This window comes from Daucus carota, chromosome 9 (assembly GCF_001625215.2).
Source record: "Daucus carota subsp. sativus chromosome 9, DH1 v3.0, whole genome shotgun sequence".
In the NCBI taxonomy this organism is placed as follows: domain Eukaryota; kingdom Viridiplantae; phylum Streptophyta; class Magnoliopsida; order Apiales; family Apiaceae; genus Daucus; species Daucus carota.
This window is the reverse complement of record NC_030389.2, coordinates 4,542,594-4,562,203: the sequence shown is the minus strand read 5'-3', so window position 1 is coordinate 4,562,203 and position 19,610 is coordinate 4,542,594. Positions and strand designations below refer to the sequence as shown.

The 19,610-nt window shown below is 35.0% G+C and overlaps 2 protein-coding genes across 3 annotated transcripts; both read left to right on the top strand.

Annotated features, from left to right (window-relative positions):
• The first annotated feature begins 2,396 nt into the window (after window positions 1-2,396).
• Window positions 2,397-6,740, top strand: LOC108200457 (nifU-like protein 2, chloroplastic). The gene is made up of 4 exons (XM_017368613.2): window positions 2,397-2,612; window positions 2,805-2,898; window positions 5,044-5,354; window positions 6,272-6,740. Exons 1-4 carry the CDS (start codon window positions 2,499-2,501, stop codon window positions 6,461-6,463), a joined length of 711 nt encoding a protein of 236 aa, XP_017224102.1. The 5' UTR covers window positions 2,397-2,498; the 3' UTR covers window positions 6,464-6,740.
• A 4,965-nt stretch (window positions 6,741-11,705) lies between these two features.
• Window positions 11,706-17,714, top strand: LOC108200357 (probable magnesium transporter NIPA4). 2 transcript variants are annotated; one of them, XM_017368480.2, is made up of 9 exons: window positions 11,706-12,106; window positions 13,184-13,240; window positions 13,505-13,595; window positions 13,669-13,829; window positions 13,970-14,097; window positions 14,195-14,332; window positions 15,239-15,331; window positions 17,110-17,215; window positions 17,329-17,714. In XM_017368480.2, exons 1-9 carry the CDS (start codon window positions 11,944-11,946, stop codon window positions 17,421-17,423), a joined length of 1,032 nt encoding a protein of 343 aa, XP_017223969.1. In that variant the 5' UTR covers window positions 11,706-11,943; the 3' UTR covers window positions 17,424-17,714. The 2 variants fall into 2 exon arrangements, with proteins under 2 accessions (XP_017223969.1, XP_017223970.1); XM_017368481.2 differs by having other exon boundaries at window positions 11,967-12,106; window positions 13,133-13,240; window positions 17,329-17,660.
• The last annotated feature ends 1,896 nt before the right edge of the window (window positions 17,715-19,610 follow it).

Here is a 19,610-nt window from a genome sequence, read left to right as displayed (position 1 = left end):
TATACCCTAAAAATTGGAGCTCCTTTAACCAAAATTCACATTTCGAAAACTTTGCATACAATTTCTCCCTCCTTAAGGTTTCTAGAGCTATTCGTAAATGCATTGTGTGCTCCTCCTTCGTCTTCGAGTAATCAGTATGTCATCCATGAATACAATCACGAACTTGTCCAAAAATTTCTTAAAGACTCTTTTCATGAGATCCATAAATGCTTCCGGAGCATTTGTTAGTCCGAACAACATTACAAGAAATTCGTGGTGTCCATACCTTGTGCGAGAAGCTGTCTTTGCAATATCTTCCGGCGTGATCTTCAGCTTATGATACCCAGATCTTAAATCAATCTTGGAGAAATGCATGTCTCTTTTGAGTTGATCAAACATGTCATCGATTCTTGGTAGCGGATACTTATTGTTGATAGCCAATTTTTTTAGTTCTCTATAATTAATGCATAATCTCAATCTTCCATCCTTTTTCTTCGCAAAAAACACTAGTGCGCCCCAAGAAGATGAGCTCGGTCTTATAATTCTCTTATCTAATAATTCTTGTAATTGTGTGGCCAACTCCTTCATTTCTACCGGTGCCATTATATACGGGGCTTTTGACAACTCCATAGCATTACAATTGTCATCGTCATCTTGCAGAACATAAAAACATATGTGTGAGAACAAACTATCAGTAAATAAAAATCGCATAAAAACATATGCAACACATATATACGTAATAACGTCTATAACTTAGTGATTTTATTGACATATATATATATATATATATATATATATATATATATATATATATATATATATATATTAAAAACCTGATCGTCACCGATCTGAAAATTCATCATTATTAATCATGTTCAGTTATTTTTAGGAACAAAAATTAACCAAACAAATGGAGGTCAATACAATGGAGATTGTTGACTTCAAAATGGAGAAAAAGAATGAAATCATTGATGTAGACAAATGATTACATAAATATGCAGGACTATTGATGGTAGTAACGTTAAAAAGTTATAACGGCCATGTTTTATACAATATATCTAACATTCACTCACCGAATACAATCTAAAAAATAATAAAAGAGGAATAATAAGAACCGTTAAATCAAAAGTAATAAATGCTAAGATGCTGAGGTATAATACTAATAGAAATAATTGTGGCTAACCAAATGTGTTTTGAATAAAATGCAAAAAAGAAGAAGCGCAAGATGTAGGTGGCGTTTGGTTTCGGTTTTTAAGCCCGACTTCTGAATTTATAAGTTAAAAGCACTTATTCGTACCGTTTGTGTAAAAACACAAAAATCACTTATAAAAAGCTGGGAATGCTAGCTTTTGTTTGAGGACCACTACTTTTTTCCCAAACAGTTTAATCACTTATAAGTCTTAGGAACCGTTTGAGCAAGCTTAAAAAAAATGATTTCTTACTTAAAATGAAAAAGTGGATTAGAAATGAGTAGTAAATAAGTTAATAAAGTGTTTGGAAAAGAAGCACAAGTTTTGAGAAAGAAGTTAGTATTCTCAACTTCTTAAAAATGTTTCCACTTATTTACACAAACAGATCAAGTAAAGCAGAAGTCAGAAGCAGTTTGTGTTTCTAAAAAACTAACAGGGTCTTAACTTAGAGCATCTCCAACCATGAAGACCCCTTGGCTAAAATCCTAATTGTCATACCAAAAATAAAATTTATAGCTAATGACTTCAAAAATCCGAGCTCCAACCATCCTCTCCTGTTATCTACTCCCTCCGTCCCTTTTTACATGTCCCTTTTGAAAAAAAAAAATTGTCCCAAATTACTTGTCCACTTCTCTTTTCAAAGCAATTTTTTGTATGCTTTTTCAAAATGTAACAATTTCCAATGTTTGACTAGCATATATATACACACAACTCTATCTACTTCATTACATTTATTAGGGATATGTATGAAAACAAGATATCCACCTAACATTTTCTTAAGATGCGTTATTTTTTTAAAAGGGACAAGTAAAAGGGGACGGAGGGAGTATAATTATAGCCAACCAACCTCCTATGGATGGCTATATTTGTCGATCCGCTACAGGTCTGTAAGAAAATCTGTAAAAAAATTACACATCACTTATTACCATATTAAAGTGATATATTCTATTTATAACAATTCAAAATATTAATGACATATTATTTTTAAATTATAGCCAACCAATATAGCCAATATCATCGAAGCAAAATGTCTTACAGGTTGAGCAATTTTTACATAATGTCTTACAGATGCAATTTAGCCAACCATTATGACCAACGCCGTTGGAGATGCTCTTTTATTCCAGTTCTCTGCTCTATAAAAAAAAAAAATATTTTAAACTCACCCACCGGCCCCTGATTAAGCTAAAATTGTTGTATTTAGTGCGGACGTAACCATAGTCGTCACTCATGTCTCATGGGTGACCAAAAATTTCACCAACAAACTTTTTGCTCTCCCAAAACATTTTTATTTGTCCATACTTGACTTGCTGTTTCACAAACACAAAGGCGATGCAAGGTGCGGCTATGGCGACATGTTCATCATTTTCATATGGGAGACCTCACCAAACCCTAGACTCTCCTTCTTCAACCTCATCGCCTCTCTCCCATCTCCCTCCTTTCAAGGTAAACCCCTCTCTCTCTCTCTCTCTCTCTCTCTCTCTCGCTCGCTCGCCCCCTATTCCCCTCTCTCTTCGTCTCTCCCGTTAAATCATATAGAGTTGATCATTTCTTTCCGTGATGCTATTTGTTTCTGTTTTTAATTTGAAATTATATGTATGTGGGTATCGTAAACACTGAATTGTATGTCATTTGTAGATATCGAGCTTTTTAGGCACACGCATTTGGAATTCGAGGAAGCAGAGTTTGTTGCGAATTGGATTTCGTGCTGCTAATGGTAGCCGCGGCGGAGGTAGTGTTTCTGTTATATATACTCGAATTAACTGTTTTTATGTTATATTTTTAGCCTAGTTTTCATGATAATTGAATAGAAAATGCAAATTTTCTTTAACATAGTTTTGTTGTGGAGCATATATAGAGCTTCTGGAGAAGCAAGATTTGGACTTTGTGAGCGATAACAAAGAATATGTCAGTGCTTTATTATAAGAGTTAGTTGTTAGTAGTGATTGGTATTGATAAGGGAAAATGATGGATTAGAAGCGTGTTTGAGATTACCTACAACAGTGATTAGCTTCATCTGAATATCGACGGCCAACATAAATGGTCACCCTTATTGGAATTGGGAAAAAGTGGTAGTTTCTTTGTTGCTGAAAGTACAGGAATTTTCGAATTTAATGATAATTGGACACAAGGAGCAACTCCAATAGTTTAGTTATTCATGTTCCAACAGTGTCCAACTGGGTCCCAGTGATTCCCTAAATCACTAGACACTCCCATCCTTCCTTATTTTAAGGATCTTCTAACCAATATTTTATTATATAATATTACAAACATTCTCTTTCTTCTCAATTGTAAATTGTATCTATAATGTTGGAATGTAGTTTTCATCCTAAAATATTAACTAAGTAATGAGTATAAAGAACATTATTGAAGACGACACTACCTATTTATGTCCTAAACAACTAACATGTTAATAATATTTTTGAAATGAGTTATGACACTCTTAGAGATGCTCTAAAAAAGATTAGAATTTCCAAATTTCCTGGAATTGCGGAATAGAGTGATAATATTCTTGGTCAGGTCTCATTCAACAATGTGCAATTTTAGTGACCGGGTTAAAAATAGTACGCTTTAGAAGCATTTGTAGTAAGGTAGACTTGGTCCTAAGGCGGCTACGATTTACCTGTTGAAGTTCCAGTAAGTTGCTACTATTTCCTCCTATGTGATGCGTCCTTCTCGAATTGTTCTTTTATTGTCTCCCTTGGTTTCAGCACAAACTTGAGATAAAATATTGTGCTATTCTCACTTGCCCATGATTTCTTGTCCCCAATCAGGATAGATTGCGATCTATTTGTTATCTGGTATCAACAAGTTTTAACCTGTGATATATTTTGGTGAGTTTTGAATTTGTGTTAAAGTTATGACAGAGAGCTAGATAAGTTACTTTCTGGTTTGTAGGAGAGACGAGGTGCCTAATACTTGCATCACCACCTTTTTTCCCCTTTTCCAGGAAAAGATGTAATTAAGAGAATGCATTGAAATTAGGACAATTCATACTAAATAAACAAAACAGCAAGAAATGGATGACTTTAGTGGGTTGGACAAAGAAAATGGTGTAATGAAGATATATTTAGGCGAGAGCAGATTAGGGAGATATTTAAAACAAATAAGGTTTTGGTCTAAGCAAATGACAACCAGAGATGCCGATTAGTGTCTAGTCACAAGGATGCAAGTGTGCAACATTGTTATCAACTATCTGAGTTCTGATATGGTGCTTCTGTTTCACTTTTATTTGGTCTCCTTTTTACTTGTATATAATAATAGTAGATGTAGATGTATTGTTCTTGAAATGTAAAGATAGGGGGTGCGAGTTAAGTTTGTCAAAGTATGGGTACAATATCGTTTTTGAACGATAGTTAGGGGGTGCGATATGCAATTACCTCTATTTAATATGAAAGAGAATGCATAGGGCCTCCAAAATACTGGAGATGGCAGTGCTTAAGACAAAGGGACATGTAACTTTCATGCAATACTGACAAATCTAGTATATGAGGACATAGCTACAAGAAATTCTATTATATCAATGTAGTTACAAGGAAGAAGAAAATGCTTGAGAGATTCTGCAAGACAGGGTTTACAAGATAATTATGATATAGCGTAGCTCTATTATTCACAACATCATGTTTTCAGTAAAAGACAATTGAGTTCTGTTGTAATAATATACTAGAGGCTTTTTGTTAGAGTTGCTGAAACAATCAAGCTTGAATTTTGGTGTATCTACAGCCTTCACTTCTTTTCATTTTAATCTTAAAAGAAGACGTTAGAAAGTAATATGCCCTAAAAGAATTATTAATCAATTGGCACCAAATGAATTGAACATTTGGGATTATTTTCCTTCTTTATTTCTCATGAAATTTATGTGAATGCTGTTTTGTAGTGGTTAAGGCTGTTGCTACTCCAGAATCAGCTGTTGAATTGCCACTCACTGCAGAGAACATTGAGAGTGTATTGGATGAAATTCGACCGTACCTTATTTCAGATGGGGGTAATGTTGCATTACACGAAATTGATGGTTATGTTGTACGGTTGAAGCTGCAAGGTGCATGTGGCTCTTGTCCAAGTTCTACAATGACTATGAAAATGGGGATCGAGCGTCGTCTCATGGAGAAGATACCTGAAATTGTTGCTGTTGAACAAGTACCTGATGAAGAAACCGGCCTTGAGCTAAATGAAGAAAACATAGAAAAGGTATATATTTCTTTTTAACTTGCTTTCCTTGTTAATAAACGCTTTAAAGTTCACATACGAGGGTCTAAGAATCATTAACTGTTTGAAACTGTTCAGCAATAACAGCAAATATGACCCCTCTCACCTGATAGAGTACAGTTCTGTTTAACAAAGTGACTATGTAAAGAGGATATGTGTTACAGTTCTTAGCAAGGAAAAGGAAATATTTTCAAAGAATTTTTTCAAACTTCTCTTTAAGAATGTTAGTCAGACAGATTTCCCAGGTAAAAAATTCCAACGTTTTCCTCTGCTGACGATATGAAATGGTGTCAAGTTGAACTCATCAGGTGACAGCGAAAGTGTGAACGGCATTCCGTGAAGAGTGTTAGGATAGGGATTTAAGAAGGCAGCATTAACTGGCTAGAATAGATAATGGAAATTGAAGACGTGGAGACACTAGTGATGCATGGAGATGTATTTATTACCAAGTAACTAACTGGGATTTAGTGATGAAATGCATATTGAAACCAAAAAAGGACTGATATGATGGCTGGTGCGTGGTCTGTCAAAACAAGAGCTATATTATTAAGATCAGAGGTCTGAATACATTTCTAAGTAGTTTATCATGAAATTTTATGGGTGTTTGGATTAGTTATAAGTAGTATACCCATTTTTAAGAGAGACAAGGCGGTGGCAATTCAAACCCTTGTGGTCAGCTTATTTTGTCCTCTGATTTACTAGAAAAGGAAAATATATGTTTGATTCGCTGTCATTGTTCTTTGTAGTGCTCTGTCCTATTGCTGTGCTGCCTGTGCAATTTGATAAAGTACTCAGTGATGAATATAATTGCAATTTTTGTCACCACATTTTTTGTGCAAGTGCTGTTTACTGATTTCTTGTATCCTAAATTAAAATTGAACATCCTGATTGCTATGCAGGTCCTTGAAGAAATAAGGCCATTCCTTGTTGGAGCAGCGGGCGGTTCTCTAGAACTTGTTGCAATAGAAGAGCCAATTGTGAAAGTTAGACTGACAGGTCCAGCAGCTAGTGTTATGACTGTTCGAGTGGCTGTTACTCAGAAACTACGAGAAAAAATACCATCCATTGCAGCAGTTCAACTCTTGCAGTAGGGAAATTCCAGAATGCCAAGAGTCAAACCCTGATGGTCTTGAGGTTAAGTCCGACGTGCTGAAAATTTGTACAATATAAAGGGTACGTGAGAACATGGTGGCAGGCTAAAGCACATTACAGGTTCTGTACAGTTTATATGGTGACAACTCTCAGATCTAGTTGTGTCTGTTATATTAATCTTGTTGTCAGAAACGTCTTATGTTCCATGTTATGGTTAATCACCTGTATACTATCAGGACAAATAAAATTTAAGTGAAATGTTGTACTCTCGTGTGTGTGTGTGTGTGTGTATATTGTCATATGTGCTATGAGGTCTGTGAGTACACTTGCTTCCATAGCTCTGCTCTGTAGAAACTGTTATAATCACTCCTAGGCGTAAATGCTGCAGATTTAGCCTACTGCCTCACCTGTGCAGCTAAATTTTCATGTTATCATATTTTGGAGCCTTGAGATAACTTCAGAAAATTGTTCTTCACAGATGTGAATGGGGGCTTTAATTGTGTGTTCTTTTGGCATCTCAAACTACAAATCCGAGTGTCCCGAGTGTATTAAAACAATGTTCCAATAGAATCGCATCATCCGATCTTCAGAAATGAACTACTTTGTGAGTGTGTGTAAGAATGGGAAAAATGCCAGTCACTTGTTCAAGTTTCGATACAAATTTTCCAATTCTCGAGAACACAATCAGGAACGAAAAATATATTTATCTTAATCAAGTTTCGACAAAGAATCTTCCGTTCACAAGTATGCAAATAAGATATAATAAAAAAAATATATTTAACTTATTTAAGCATTGAAAAAAATTATATTTCTTAAAAATACAACAAAAAAAATGTAAAGAAAGATTTTCGATGACCTTATATTTTGGATTACATTTCGAACTCAAATAAAATAAAGAAGAATTTTAGTTACAAACATTTCTTCTTTCGTCGTGAGGAGGAGGATTGTTTTTTCTTGAAATTATATATTTCGATCAGACGTTTGAAAATTAGTCAACACATTTGGAAAGAAAACATAAATATGAGATTAATAAACTGTAGAAGGTTGGAAATAGAAGTATTCCAAGATGTTAGTCGTCATTGCGTTATTGCTACCATCTGTTTCTCATAACAATATTACAATATTGAAAGAGTTCAGTAAAATATTGAAACAGTTGTTAGGGGTGTGTCGCATTTTGCATAAATAAGATTTCAAATATTTGTTATTATCAAATTTAGCTAAGTTATTATTTAGGCTGAATATGTATTATTGCGCTAAGTGTGGGTGTGGCTGACTAAGTCTGATCATGCCAGGTGGTTGACAGGTGAGATAAAGTACAAGATGACTCTATGTCTTGGACATGAGACTTGGACAAGAGACATGAGACACGTCCTTAGGGATATGGATTTATCTGCTGAAGGTGTCTTGATAGGATATCATTAGGACGTACCATTTCAGGAGATATAAATATTATCTTTTCAGGGATATGAGGACCATCCTCCGGGATATGAAGATTTAGACACCCGGATATCATCCGGCGTGATTAACAATACTCAATCTTGTATTCTGCCGGAATCTTCTCGCGCGAAGACTTGAGATTGTTACGATTTTTATTGATGGCCTCAGGGGTGTTATGAAGAATAGTCACGTGTTTAAATCCTACATTCTGGTGGGTTAGTCTCATCGAGAGATTAAGACAATTTTGAGCTGTTAAGATCCTCTGTTGTATCAACTTCACCATCACCGTAGTTACAAGAACTAACTCAGGCCCAACAATCTTCTTTCTCCAACTTCATCCCAACATAATGGTTCATCTCGAGTAAAGGGACCAGTAGACCACAACTTTTCCTTGAAGACAGTAATAATCTCTTACCCATTCAAGTTCATCCCATGAGATATACGATCTCTGGTCTGATTAGAAAGAAGAGTTGTGAGGAGGGGTTGTACTTGGTGAAAGTTCATCTTCAACTTCCCCTTTGAAACCTACTAGAAGCTTGTTTATATTTTGTAGGAGGGATTCTTTCTGAATCTCATGTTTCCAAATTTCTTGGCAAACATGGAAAGAGATTCATCTTCCAATTGTTCAAGTTCCTCCATAGAATAGAATTCATCATCACCACTAGAAGAAATAGTGGGTTCCATCTCAGGCACAACAAATTCCTAAGTAGACTTAGAAAGCACAACAATAGCCTTCCTTTCTTCCACAGCTGGTGATTCTACAACTAGAGCCTTTGAAGTACCCACTGTCTTTCCCTAACCATATCTTTGCTTGGTCGGTGGCTTGTTCCAGTTCATAGGGCTTCAGAACTCCGTAGAGTTTCTCCAGAGATATTTCTTGCAGATCCCTACTTTCTCTAATTGCAGTGATTCTATGTTCTAGGTGCTTAGAGATAGTTGTTATCGTAGTATTTTCCAGTTAGATTTATGTTGTTAATGATGTTATTATATTTGATGAACAATTCTGAAATCCCTTCTCCAAGATTAGAACCAAACTGCTCATACTGAGCAACAAGTATCTATTTCCTGTTCTCTCTTACTTCCCCATACCCTTCATTAAGTATCTCTATTGTGTCCCATATCTGTTTAGCATTTGCACAGTTGACCACATTGTTGTACATTGTGTCCCATAGTATTAAGCACATTGCATGATGTAGAGCTAGAGACTGATATTCAAGTTAAGTTGCTCATCTTCTTCATCTGTATATTCAGAAGGATCTTTTGGAATACTCTTATGAGGTATTGGCACACCATCTTCTTCATGTGCTACAATCACGTTCATCGGGGTTGTAACACCTTTTGTTAAGATGCTGGTGTATTTTTTATTGGCAGTCCGACGAAACAAAAACATGTGCCGTTTCCATAGGCCATTCCTTGTCAAAGGGTGGTATTTCAATGCTACTAACTTTGTGTGTACCCATGTTGAAGGATTTAAAGTGAATAGTGTTTGGATGAGATTTGAAATTGAATAAAAAATTAGTTACAGAGTGTCACTGGATTTGATATAACAAATATCAGCCTACTCTGATACAATTGTTCGTCCCAGTTCGATTGTAAAAGAGGAGTTAAATACAATCGTACGATTTTTGTGTGGAATTAATCTGATTAAAATTGAACTTGGGAATCAGATTTATATTAATTAATAAAACAAGGTTCAAGTTAATTAATTGATTAAACTTGAAAGTCGTTACAGAATTAATACGATTCAGTTTTAATGTCCACCAAATGATCGAGAATAAATTTGACATGAAGTATTCTAGTTTAGTGATTAAAACAATGAAGTGATCAAGCACAGAAGTTCCGTGAATATAACAATAAGCAAATTGTGCAACTTGATCAAGAGTTTACAAATGTGGAACACTAACAATGAGGAATTACTCCTCATATTTATAGAGGAATAAAAGTACCTGTAAGAAAATTAATTGTCTTGAGTAGACAATTCATTAAGACAATTTAATTAACCAAAAAGACAATTAAAAAGGCTCAAATACACTTGTAAGACAATCTGAAACTTGGTAAGATAATTCTTGCTCGGTAAGATAATTATAAATTCGGTAAGACAACTTTGTATGCATAGTGCTAGAAAAGTGTTGAGTTTCAATCTGAACGATACAAAATATTTCAAAGTGGATAATGAGCTATCATTAATTAGCTCAGCATATAATTGTATGATGCTGGATAATATGGGAATATCAATAATGTAAGAAATTTTATATACATAAATTACTTGCATCTTTCCAAGGTGCTTGGAAAATACTTACACCGATGAGAAGGTGGAGGTTTGAATCTGGACGCATAGGAGAGAAAAAAGTCATGATCTTTCATTTCATAAGGCTACATTAAATACTTTGAATTCTTCAGAATACAGCCCTAATCAATGGTCTGCTAAAATAAACGTCCATGTCGTGTTCTGTGATTAGCCGCTTCCCAGCGACAACACTACTTGAGTCGACATAGTCATCAGAAATGATGAAGGACGCATTATAGCAATGGTTTCAGACGCTCTCGGGCATCTCAATCCAAGGGCTAATGAGCTCTGGGCGATCATTTTGGCCTATCAACTGCTTACGGTGAAAATGAAAACTATATTGAGCTCGAAATAGAATATGCTGATGCACTCAGGGAATGGGATGATTGACGTTGTTTGTCGATCCACGTCATTCAAGGGTCATTCTAAAACTCAACCAACGGCTCAAAGATGGCAATCTAGTCTAAGAAAATGGGTTATAGTGGAGAGTGGGAATATATTGGCTTGTTATTTAGCAGAGGATGAAGTGGTTACAATTGTGAGTCCAATGAGAATCTTTTGATCTTTCAGAAGGTTTAAGGAGTTTTAGTAATTGGGTATGGAGCTTGGTTCTATAGGAGAGTGCTAATAGATGCAGACGACTACATGGTTGAACAGTATCAACAACAAGAATGACTGATGGATGAGAAAGAAGAAGTCTCCAACAACAACATCGGATTAGTGGTTGGGGGTGAAGGTTGTGATTTTATTGTTATAGACAGAATGTTGGTTCTGGGGTTTTTATATTCGTTAATCAAACTTTCGTTCTTAGTTTGTTCAGTTATCTTAGTTGGGGTTTAGTTTCCTCACTTTCACATCTAAGCATCAGGCTTAGTTTTTAAATTTTTGTTGCAGGGCTATGCCCATTGCAGCTGGCTTGAAATTTGAGCTCCATATTCAGTTTATTATCAAACACAAATAAATTTTAATCTAAACTACTATTTCACTTAATTAATTATCAAACACAAATATCAAACCCCCAAATACTAATATTAAACAATTCGGATGATCAAATCTGGCCAAAACCCCGTTTTTTCGTCCCTTCTATCAACCTTATTTTTTTTTAATATTCTTTGAAATGGATTTTCGACCTCCTCCATGGTCTATTTGAGAGTGCGGTTAAAAATTGTTGTGCTGTTAGAAAAAGGGTCGGTAAAAAGGTGAAGTTGTAGAAATCAGATAACTATCTAATAATTTTTGTGATACGTGTTTATTTTGATTTATAATAATATTTTTTTTTGGTAGGTTTGATTGTGAAACCCGTATCAGCTTCCTGCAAAAACTAAAAAGCAATATTTTTCAAAAGCATGAGAGGATTTATTTTTTTATAAAAACAGCTTTTCAGCTAAAATTTAATCTAACTTTCAAAAAAGCTGTTTTTAGATTTACGAAATAATTTTGTACCTGTTTTTCGATAACGTTGCTGTGAAAGCAACCCATTAAGAAAATAAATTCATGTTGAGCGACAAAATTCAACCGAATTTCTCGTCCGATCCAGTTGAGTCCACACAGTTGCCAACCAAAATCCCCCCTCCCTCTCTCTGTATATATACACCTCTGTCTCCAAGTGCCGACAGATCTTCACAACCACTTTCATTTCTCGCATATCTCTCTCCCCACACACTTTCATCATCTCTGTCTATACAACCCACTACTCAAGCGAGAGAGAGAGGGAGAGAGAGTGTCCCAACGCATTGAAAATCAGAGAGAGGAGGCATGGGGACTGAACACTACAGTTGGAGAGACACATACAGAGGAATGTCAAGTGATAATATAAAGGGCTTAGTCTTGGCATTGTCTTCAAGTGTTTTCATTGGTGCTAGTTTCATCATCAAGAAAAAAGGGCTCAAGAAATCTGGGGTTTCCGGTGTCAGAGCAGGTTCGAAATTAGATACTTTATTATGAATTTTTATGGGGTCTGAGAATTTTATTCATTTATCGAGATTATTTATTCAAGGAGGTTATATTGTTTGTGTGTGTGTGGGAATGTGGTTTTTGTATGAGTGATTGTTAGTGTGTTTAAATGAAGGTGATCTGGTTGTATTTTCTACTTTTATATGTTTTAGAACAGACACAAGTTCACAGTTCCAAGGAACATGGATGTGATCTCATACCCGAATATGCTTATGACTAGTTTAAGTTCGAATAGATTGGTAAGTGGATTCTTGTTGGTGTAACTAATTCTGGCACTGGAAGAATGAAAGTTAGGGAAGAGGCACATCTGTAGTACAGTTCAGATGTGATTTTGGATTTTTTTTGTTAATTTGAGTATTTATTTTTTTAAATAGATTATGAGGAATGTGAACTTTTCTGAGCTGACGGTGTATTGGGGACTTAAGACTTTAATGTACTATAATGAACCGGGTATGTGCGGCGCGGATTGCTTTCATTGTTTGTGTATCATACTGTATATGCCAGTTTATGGATGTTTTGCGCCATATCTCCTGGCTTCGGGATGTTAGTTTTTAGACTTAATTTTGCTAGTTAATGCAGATCCCCCCCACCCCACAAAAAAAAACATGATAATTAGGCATTTTTTCCGATAAATTATACTTCTTGGATAAGGCAGAGGAAAATTTTTCGTCATATATTTTGCGAAGTCACCTCAGGCCAGAGGTGCAGAATATTTTCTTGCCTCAGCCTATAGATTTTAGCATCTGTTGTTTGACTATAATATAGGAGGCCACAATTTTTCTGCTATATTTGTTAAAATTTGTCAACAATGAGACTTTATTACATATTTTAACTTTCTGATAAGCTTTCTTAGTGTGTCTATTTTGACTTGTCGATTCATGACTTAGTTTTACTTTGTGTTTTAATTTATCTAGTGCATAATTTTCCGGTGAAAAATAATATTCTCATGTGCTTCCTTATGTTGCTTGTGATGGATACTTTCTGGTTACAGGTGTTTTACGCTCTAATTGGGAACATATCTGTTGACCTTTTTTATTCTCAGGAGTGGGAGGCTACTCATACTTATACGAGCCACTGTGGTGGGTTGGAATGATAACAAGTACGTTCAGTCTGTATGAAATTATGAATAGATTTTTGTAAGGATATTTCTAATATATGCAACTATATGTTGTAGTATCTTGGCTAATTGAGAGCTCTGTTCACTTTATCATACTTATACTTTAGTCTGCTTTCCATTAATAAAATCTATTATATTTTACATTTGCGGAAGAGATCATGCTGCATCATAGTTTTTTTTAAACTTTTGATAGTAATATGAATCTTCTCTTGATTTGAATCTTATTGTTTATTGTTATTTTAACAGTGATTGTTGGAGAAGCTGCAAATTTTGCAGCTTATGCATTTGCACCAGCTATTCTGGTCACCCCTCTTGGTGCACTCAGCATCATCATCAGGTAGGGAAGAAACTATCAAACCCTTGTAAATAGATAATTTGTTTAAACTGCTAATCACCTATTCATATTGCAGTGCTGTACTTGCACATATAATTTTGCAAGAGAAGCTACATATATTTGGAATTCTTGGTTGTGCTTTGTGTGTTGTAGGCTCAACCACCATTGTTCTACATGCTCCCCAAGAGCGTGAAATTAATTCTGTGAAAGAGGTCTGGGATCTTGCTACAGAGCCAGGTATATGCTTTTCTTGTAATAGAGCCAAATACCTCATAAACTGCTTTATTTAGCATTATAGAACACATTATTTATTGGTATTCTACTTTTTAAAGCAAAGTTTAGATGTCCAGTCTAACAGCCATACCTCTGTCCTGCAGGTTTTCTCTTTTATGCAGCACTGGTGATAACACTAGTCTTCGTACTTGTATTTCATTACATCCCTCAATACGGGCAGACTCATATAATGTGCTATATTGGAGTTTGTTCGCTAGTTGGTTCTCTATCAGTACGCCCTTGTATTCTATTGTCTACTTTGCTTTTGCCTTTCCTTCTAATATGTTTTTAACTTCTTCTTCTACTACTCAAGTGTTGTAATCTTACAGGTGATGAGTGTAAAAGCAATTGGAATTTCTTTGAAGTTGACATTATCGGGAACAAATCAGCTAGTATATCCCCAGACATGGGCCTTCACAGTAGTGGTAGTTTTGTCCGTGATTACCCAATTGAATTATTTGAACAAGGTAAGCTTTTCCATTTCCCTTTTTATTATCTTTGCTAATGATATGCTTTTGTTGCTTTTATTTATAATTTATAAGATCTAGTGATAGTTGCTTTTATGTTCTATAAATCTTATTAGTTACATGTATAGAATTTTAAATGAAAATAGAAATAGGTATATGGAGTAGAATTTGGAAGAGATTTATGTTCAACCCTAAATGGCCATCGACAATCTTAAACTAAATTTTGGCTTAAATGATGGTTACGTTGCGTTTATACCTCTCGCTGTGTGAAGATGCTTATTGTCTGAACTTATTAAAGTTTACATTGTGTATGAAGATGCTATAGTCCTCGGGATGAAGTAAGAAAATTATATTATATTGTACTCTTGTGTATTGTATAAGAAATTTTATTGTCATACCAAGATCTGATTTTCTGATTGTATTTGAAATTTGAGTAGCATACTTAACAGCCCACTTGAAATTATAGGTTATAGCTTATTTAGTAGTTGTACTTTTATCAACAGGGGCATGACCTGTGGATTTTTATATTTCGTATATATGTCTTTTATATGTACTTAATTGGCGTGCTTTATTTATCTGGTTGAAGTCAAAAAGATCTCGTCCTTCAAAGATCTGGTGTAAATCCTCTTTGCATTTTTTGTTTATACCTTGTCTGGATGTCCAAAAACAGTTTCTTTGAGATAGATAGCCAAGATATGAAATGTTTTGTTATAACTGCAATTGAGAGAATAACCCTGGCGTCATATCTCCATCATCATTGTGTTTTAATGAGTGGGTGTGAGCAAATAGGAACTGTTTCAACATTTAAATCTTTCCTTAACTTCCTCCATGTTTGTGTTTACTGTCCTGACCTGTTTTAGTCCTTTGGATTATACCCTATTGAACTGGCTGGAAAATTATATGCAGGCCCTTGATACGTTCAACACGGCTGTTGTCTCCCCAATATATTATGTTATGTTCACGTCATTGACAATTTTGGCAAGTGTGATCATGTTCAAGGTAATGGGCACACTTTCTTCTAAAGCTGTATTTCCTCTTGCCCCCTTTTCTTTCAAATACTAAGTAGGGCAATATAACAAAGATGTCTTGGTGAGTAATATTATTTTTGCTGTTCCTAAATAACCTTCACAGTATTTCGGCACACATAGTGAAGCATAAAAGATAAAACTTAATACTAAATTATAGTTTATATCAGTGTTGTAAAAAGCGGGAATCGGACTTAGTCGGTGAAGGCACCGTCTAGCGATTAATCGGATAATCGGGGATTAATCGGAGTGATTAATCGGATCATTAATCGTAATCAATTTAATATTGTTTTTAAAATTATATATATTAATATAATTATATATACTAGAAATTTATAGTCTTATAAAATCAAAAGATTAATGATTTTTTATAAGACAAAATATGTCTTTATATACATATACAAGTCTAGTAATCTCATGCATAAACTTGAATTTGATTGAATATGCGAAGGAAAAAATTGCAATTTTTGTAATTAGAGTTTAGGGGTTAATATTGAAAGAGTGCAAGGTGATAAAAACAACTTTTATTTGTCATTTACATGCCTTTTGTTTTATTAGAAATTAAATTTTAATTTTAATTTTTTTTACCTTTTATTTTAATTTTTTTTAAATTTACCGATTTTTGACCGACTTTTTCCGATTAATCCCGTCTTTTGACCGATTAATCCCGATTTTGAGAAAAAACGATTTTTTCACCGATTAACGCTTAATCGAGACGGTGGCCGACCGAACAACGATTAATCGGCGATTAATCCCGATTAATCGCCGACTTTTAGAACACTGGTTTATATATGAAATAGGAATTCAAATTGTTTGATTTTTAATTTAATATTAAGTACAACTGTATATCTTTTACACTTAATGTACATACCAAAAGTCAAAGTGGTTATTATTTGAGAATGGAGGGATTAATTAACAAGTTAGTCCGGTCTGCATATATATGTCGTGTGATTGAAAATAGATATAGGAGTTTTTAGAATATGGTTGATTTGGAATTTTGCAAAAAAAAAAAAACATGTTGGCATTGCTTGACAAGCACACCATTACTGCTGTGGAGTGTGTGAGCCCATGTGAAGGTGGGACGTGGGGGGGGGGGGGGGGGGGGGGTTGTTTGTGTTTGCATATAAGAAAGCGGTGTTCTGCTATGATGCAGTCTGTAGCTGGATGGCTGATACAGCAGAACTTCAAAAGCTGAGTCCGTATATAAAAGTTTGAGGGAGGGGTTTGTGTTTGCATATAAGAAAGCGGTGTTCTGCTATGATGCAGTCTGTAGCTGGATGGCTGATACAGCAGAACTTCAAAAGCTGAGTCAGTATATAAAAGTTTGAGGGAAGGTCAATAGTTGTGAAAAGAAGTTGTTTGACACCCACTAAAATTAGACCCAGATCAGGTTTTGCTACCCGTTGTGACCTGTCAGGCACAGCAGTTGAGAATCAACAAATGCAAAGACTTGCCTTTCCATAGTGGTGCGTGCATATTTTAGTGATCATATCTTTTGACTTTAGTTCAAACATAATAGAAGAGATACAAATATCATGATTTTAGGTTTGTAGCCCTCTTGAAACTGGTTCTGTGGACCAAAGCGTATCATATAGACATGACCTTATAGTGATGCCATATCTAATTTATTGTGGTTTTTATTGTAATCTATTATATACCACATATCAGTACTAATAAATGCATGTTCTTAGTTTTTATTAAAAAAAAATTAAAATTACAAATTATTGCTGAGATTTTTCTCTTTTTGAGCAGGACTGGGATAGGCAGAGTCCAACTCAAATTGTCACGGAAATGTGTGGGTTTGTGACGATCCTTTCTGGAACCTTTCTACTTCACAAAACGAAAGACATGGTTGATGGTATGGTTCTGTTAATTTCTTGTCAAGAGGACTAGAAACAGCCAGTCCTCACAATCACAAGGGCCTGGTAATTCGTGGCTTTTATTAATAATTTCTCTCAAAATGAAATGCAGGTCCTGGAGTTCTGCCAGTGCGCCTTCCAAAGCACATGGACGAGGAGGACAATTTCGGTCAAGAAGGAATACCTCTGAGACGGCAACAAACATAACGATAAACCCTGATGTGCTCTTGTATCCAGTGACCACGATCATATCGGCAAAAGTACACCCAGATATCGTAGTTCTATACTTGTGCATCAAGCATTAAACAAACCCACCAAATCTTTTTATATTTTCTGGGATTTTTGTTTCCATTATCGATTTATACTTTTCCTGGAAGGCCAGGAACATACTCACATAGTCACATGAGATGGTGAGTTTTTCATGTAATGAAATTCTTTGCGCCATCCAAGGGAAATATTATTACAAATATAATTCCATAAGATAAGACTTGATCTGCAGCCTCATCTTTTGCTTAGTATTCACACCTAACTCTGATAGCGTGGCATAATAATCTTTTTAGGGTCCGGGTCCTTTGCATATGATTGCTGGGAGCCTTTACCCAACATTCAGCTTCGCAGTCGTTGGATCAGTTTGCCAACGGCTGGGATTTAAAAATTCTACTGTGTCCGGCGTTTAAAAAGTGTTGTATGTCTGTCGTCCAATGAATTTTAAGAGCTTTGATACTTTAGATGATGCAGATAGATTTATTAGGGCATATGCCCTCAAATATGGATTTGCCGTAATAATACAACAAACACAGAAACGGGCAAAAGTTGATGAAATATGTGCACGGATGTTTGTTTGTAGACTTGCGGATGAAAATAAAGACAAGAATGTTGTGGATGATGAATTATGAGTACATAGTAGTAAGGGTATACGCCGTCAGGATAAACTTCCTAGTAGTAGTTGTAAGGTTAGGATGTTTGTTGTGAAAAGAAGAAAAAAGATTATTGGGAGTTGACTATACTTGAATACAACACAATCATAATATTGTATCTTTTAGTAAAATGAATTTGATTCAACAAGAGAGACATGTCACGACTGCGACAAGAAATCTTATAAAAACATTGAATATGTCGGATCTTTGTCATGACCAAACCATAAGCCTTTTTAGTAATATGCAAGGTGGAGTCAGTAATGTTGGTTTTGGTAGTCAAAATACTAGGAATGTAGTGCGGGATGAGCGGATAAGAAAGAAACAAGTTACTGACGCTCAAGCGGGGTTGGATTTGTTAGGTCGTCTCAAAGAACAAAGATGTGAGAAGTTTTTTGTGAAAACTCAAGTGGATGGAGAAAACTGTTCGACAAATCTTATTTGGGTGGATCCTAAATGTTTGATGGCCTACAATAATTTTGGAGATGTTGCATTTGATACGACATACCGAACAAATAGGTATGTCATGCCATTTGTACCTTTTACAGGGGTTAATCATTGTTACTAATCTATTTTATTCAGATTTGCACTCATACGGGATGAAGTAAGAACTAGTTTCGAATGAGTGCTATGAACTTGGCTTGAAGCGGTTGGCGATAAACACCTAAACGTTATAATTACAGACCATGTTAGGTCCAAAGTATCATAGGGAGGGGGGTTGAATATGATACTCACTACAATTTAAAATTCTTTCGAATCTTGCGGATTAATAAGTTGCAGTCTTGTAATGGGTTTCGTGTTCCGGATATTTATTGGGTCGGTTTCTGAGGATATGAAAATATTAAACCAACACACAACATTTTTTAAGATATATCTTTATTGATAAAAATCTTGAGGGGTTTTATAAATCCAAACCCGAAGGTTGGCAACAATGGCTACTACTACGCACACTCGCAAACCTTAGCTTCTACATATATATATGTTACAAAACTAAGCTATAAGCTCTGATTTATTTGTGTGTATAAAATAAACCCTACATCCAGCTGTTATAAAATCAACAGACCAAGGAGAGCGATGATAATCGACAAGTATAGTGCATTGGTGTTTGTGTTGTTGAATATACATTGATGCTTCTTGAAAAAGATAAAACTGTTGGATGAAAGGATCTATCTCACAATGTTAATAACCATTGTCTATCAACTTTCCTTCCGACAATGGTATTTATAATATATTGTGTCATGTTCACTAAAACATCAATTTCAGTAAACATTTGTCTGACTTAGACAACGCCTTTGTCTAAAACTGTTGTTTCAAGATAAAATGAATTTTTCTACGTACAACGTTTCTACACCCTTATGTTAAAGATTTTTAAACAACAAAGCTGAAAATAATTGTTGTCTATTTAAAGCAATGCACACAACTTAGACAATAGTCTAAAAAATGACCTATAAATATTTATTCAAAACTTGGAGAAGCGAAT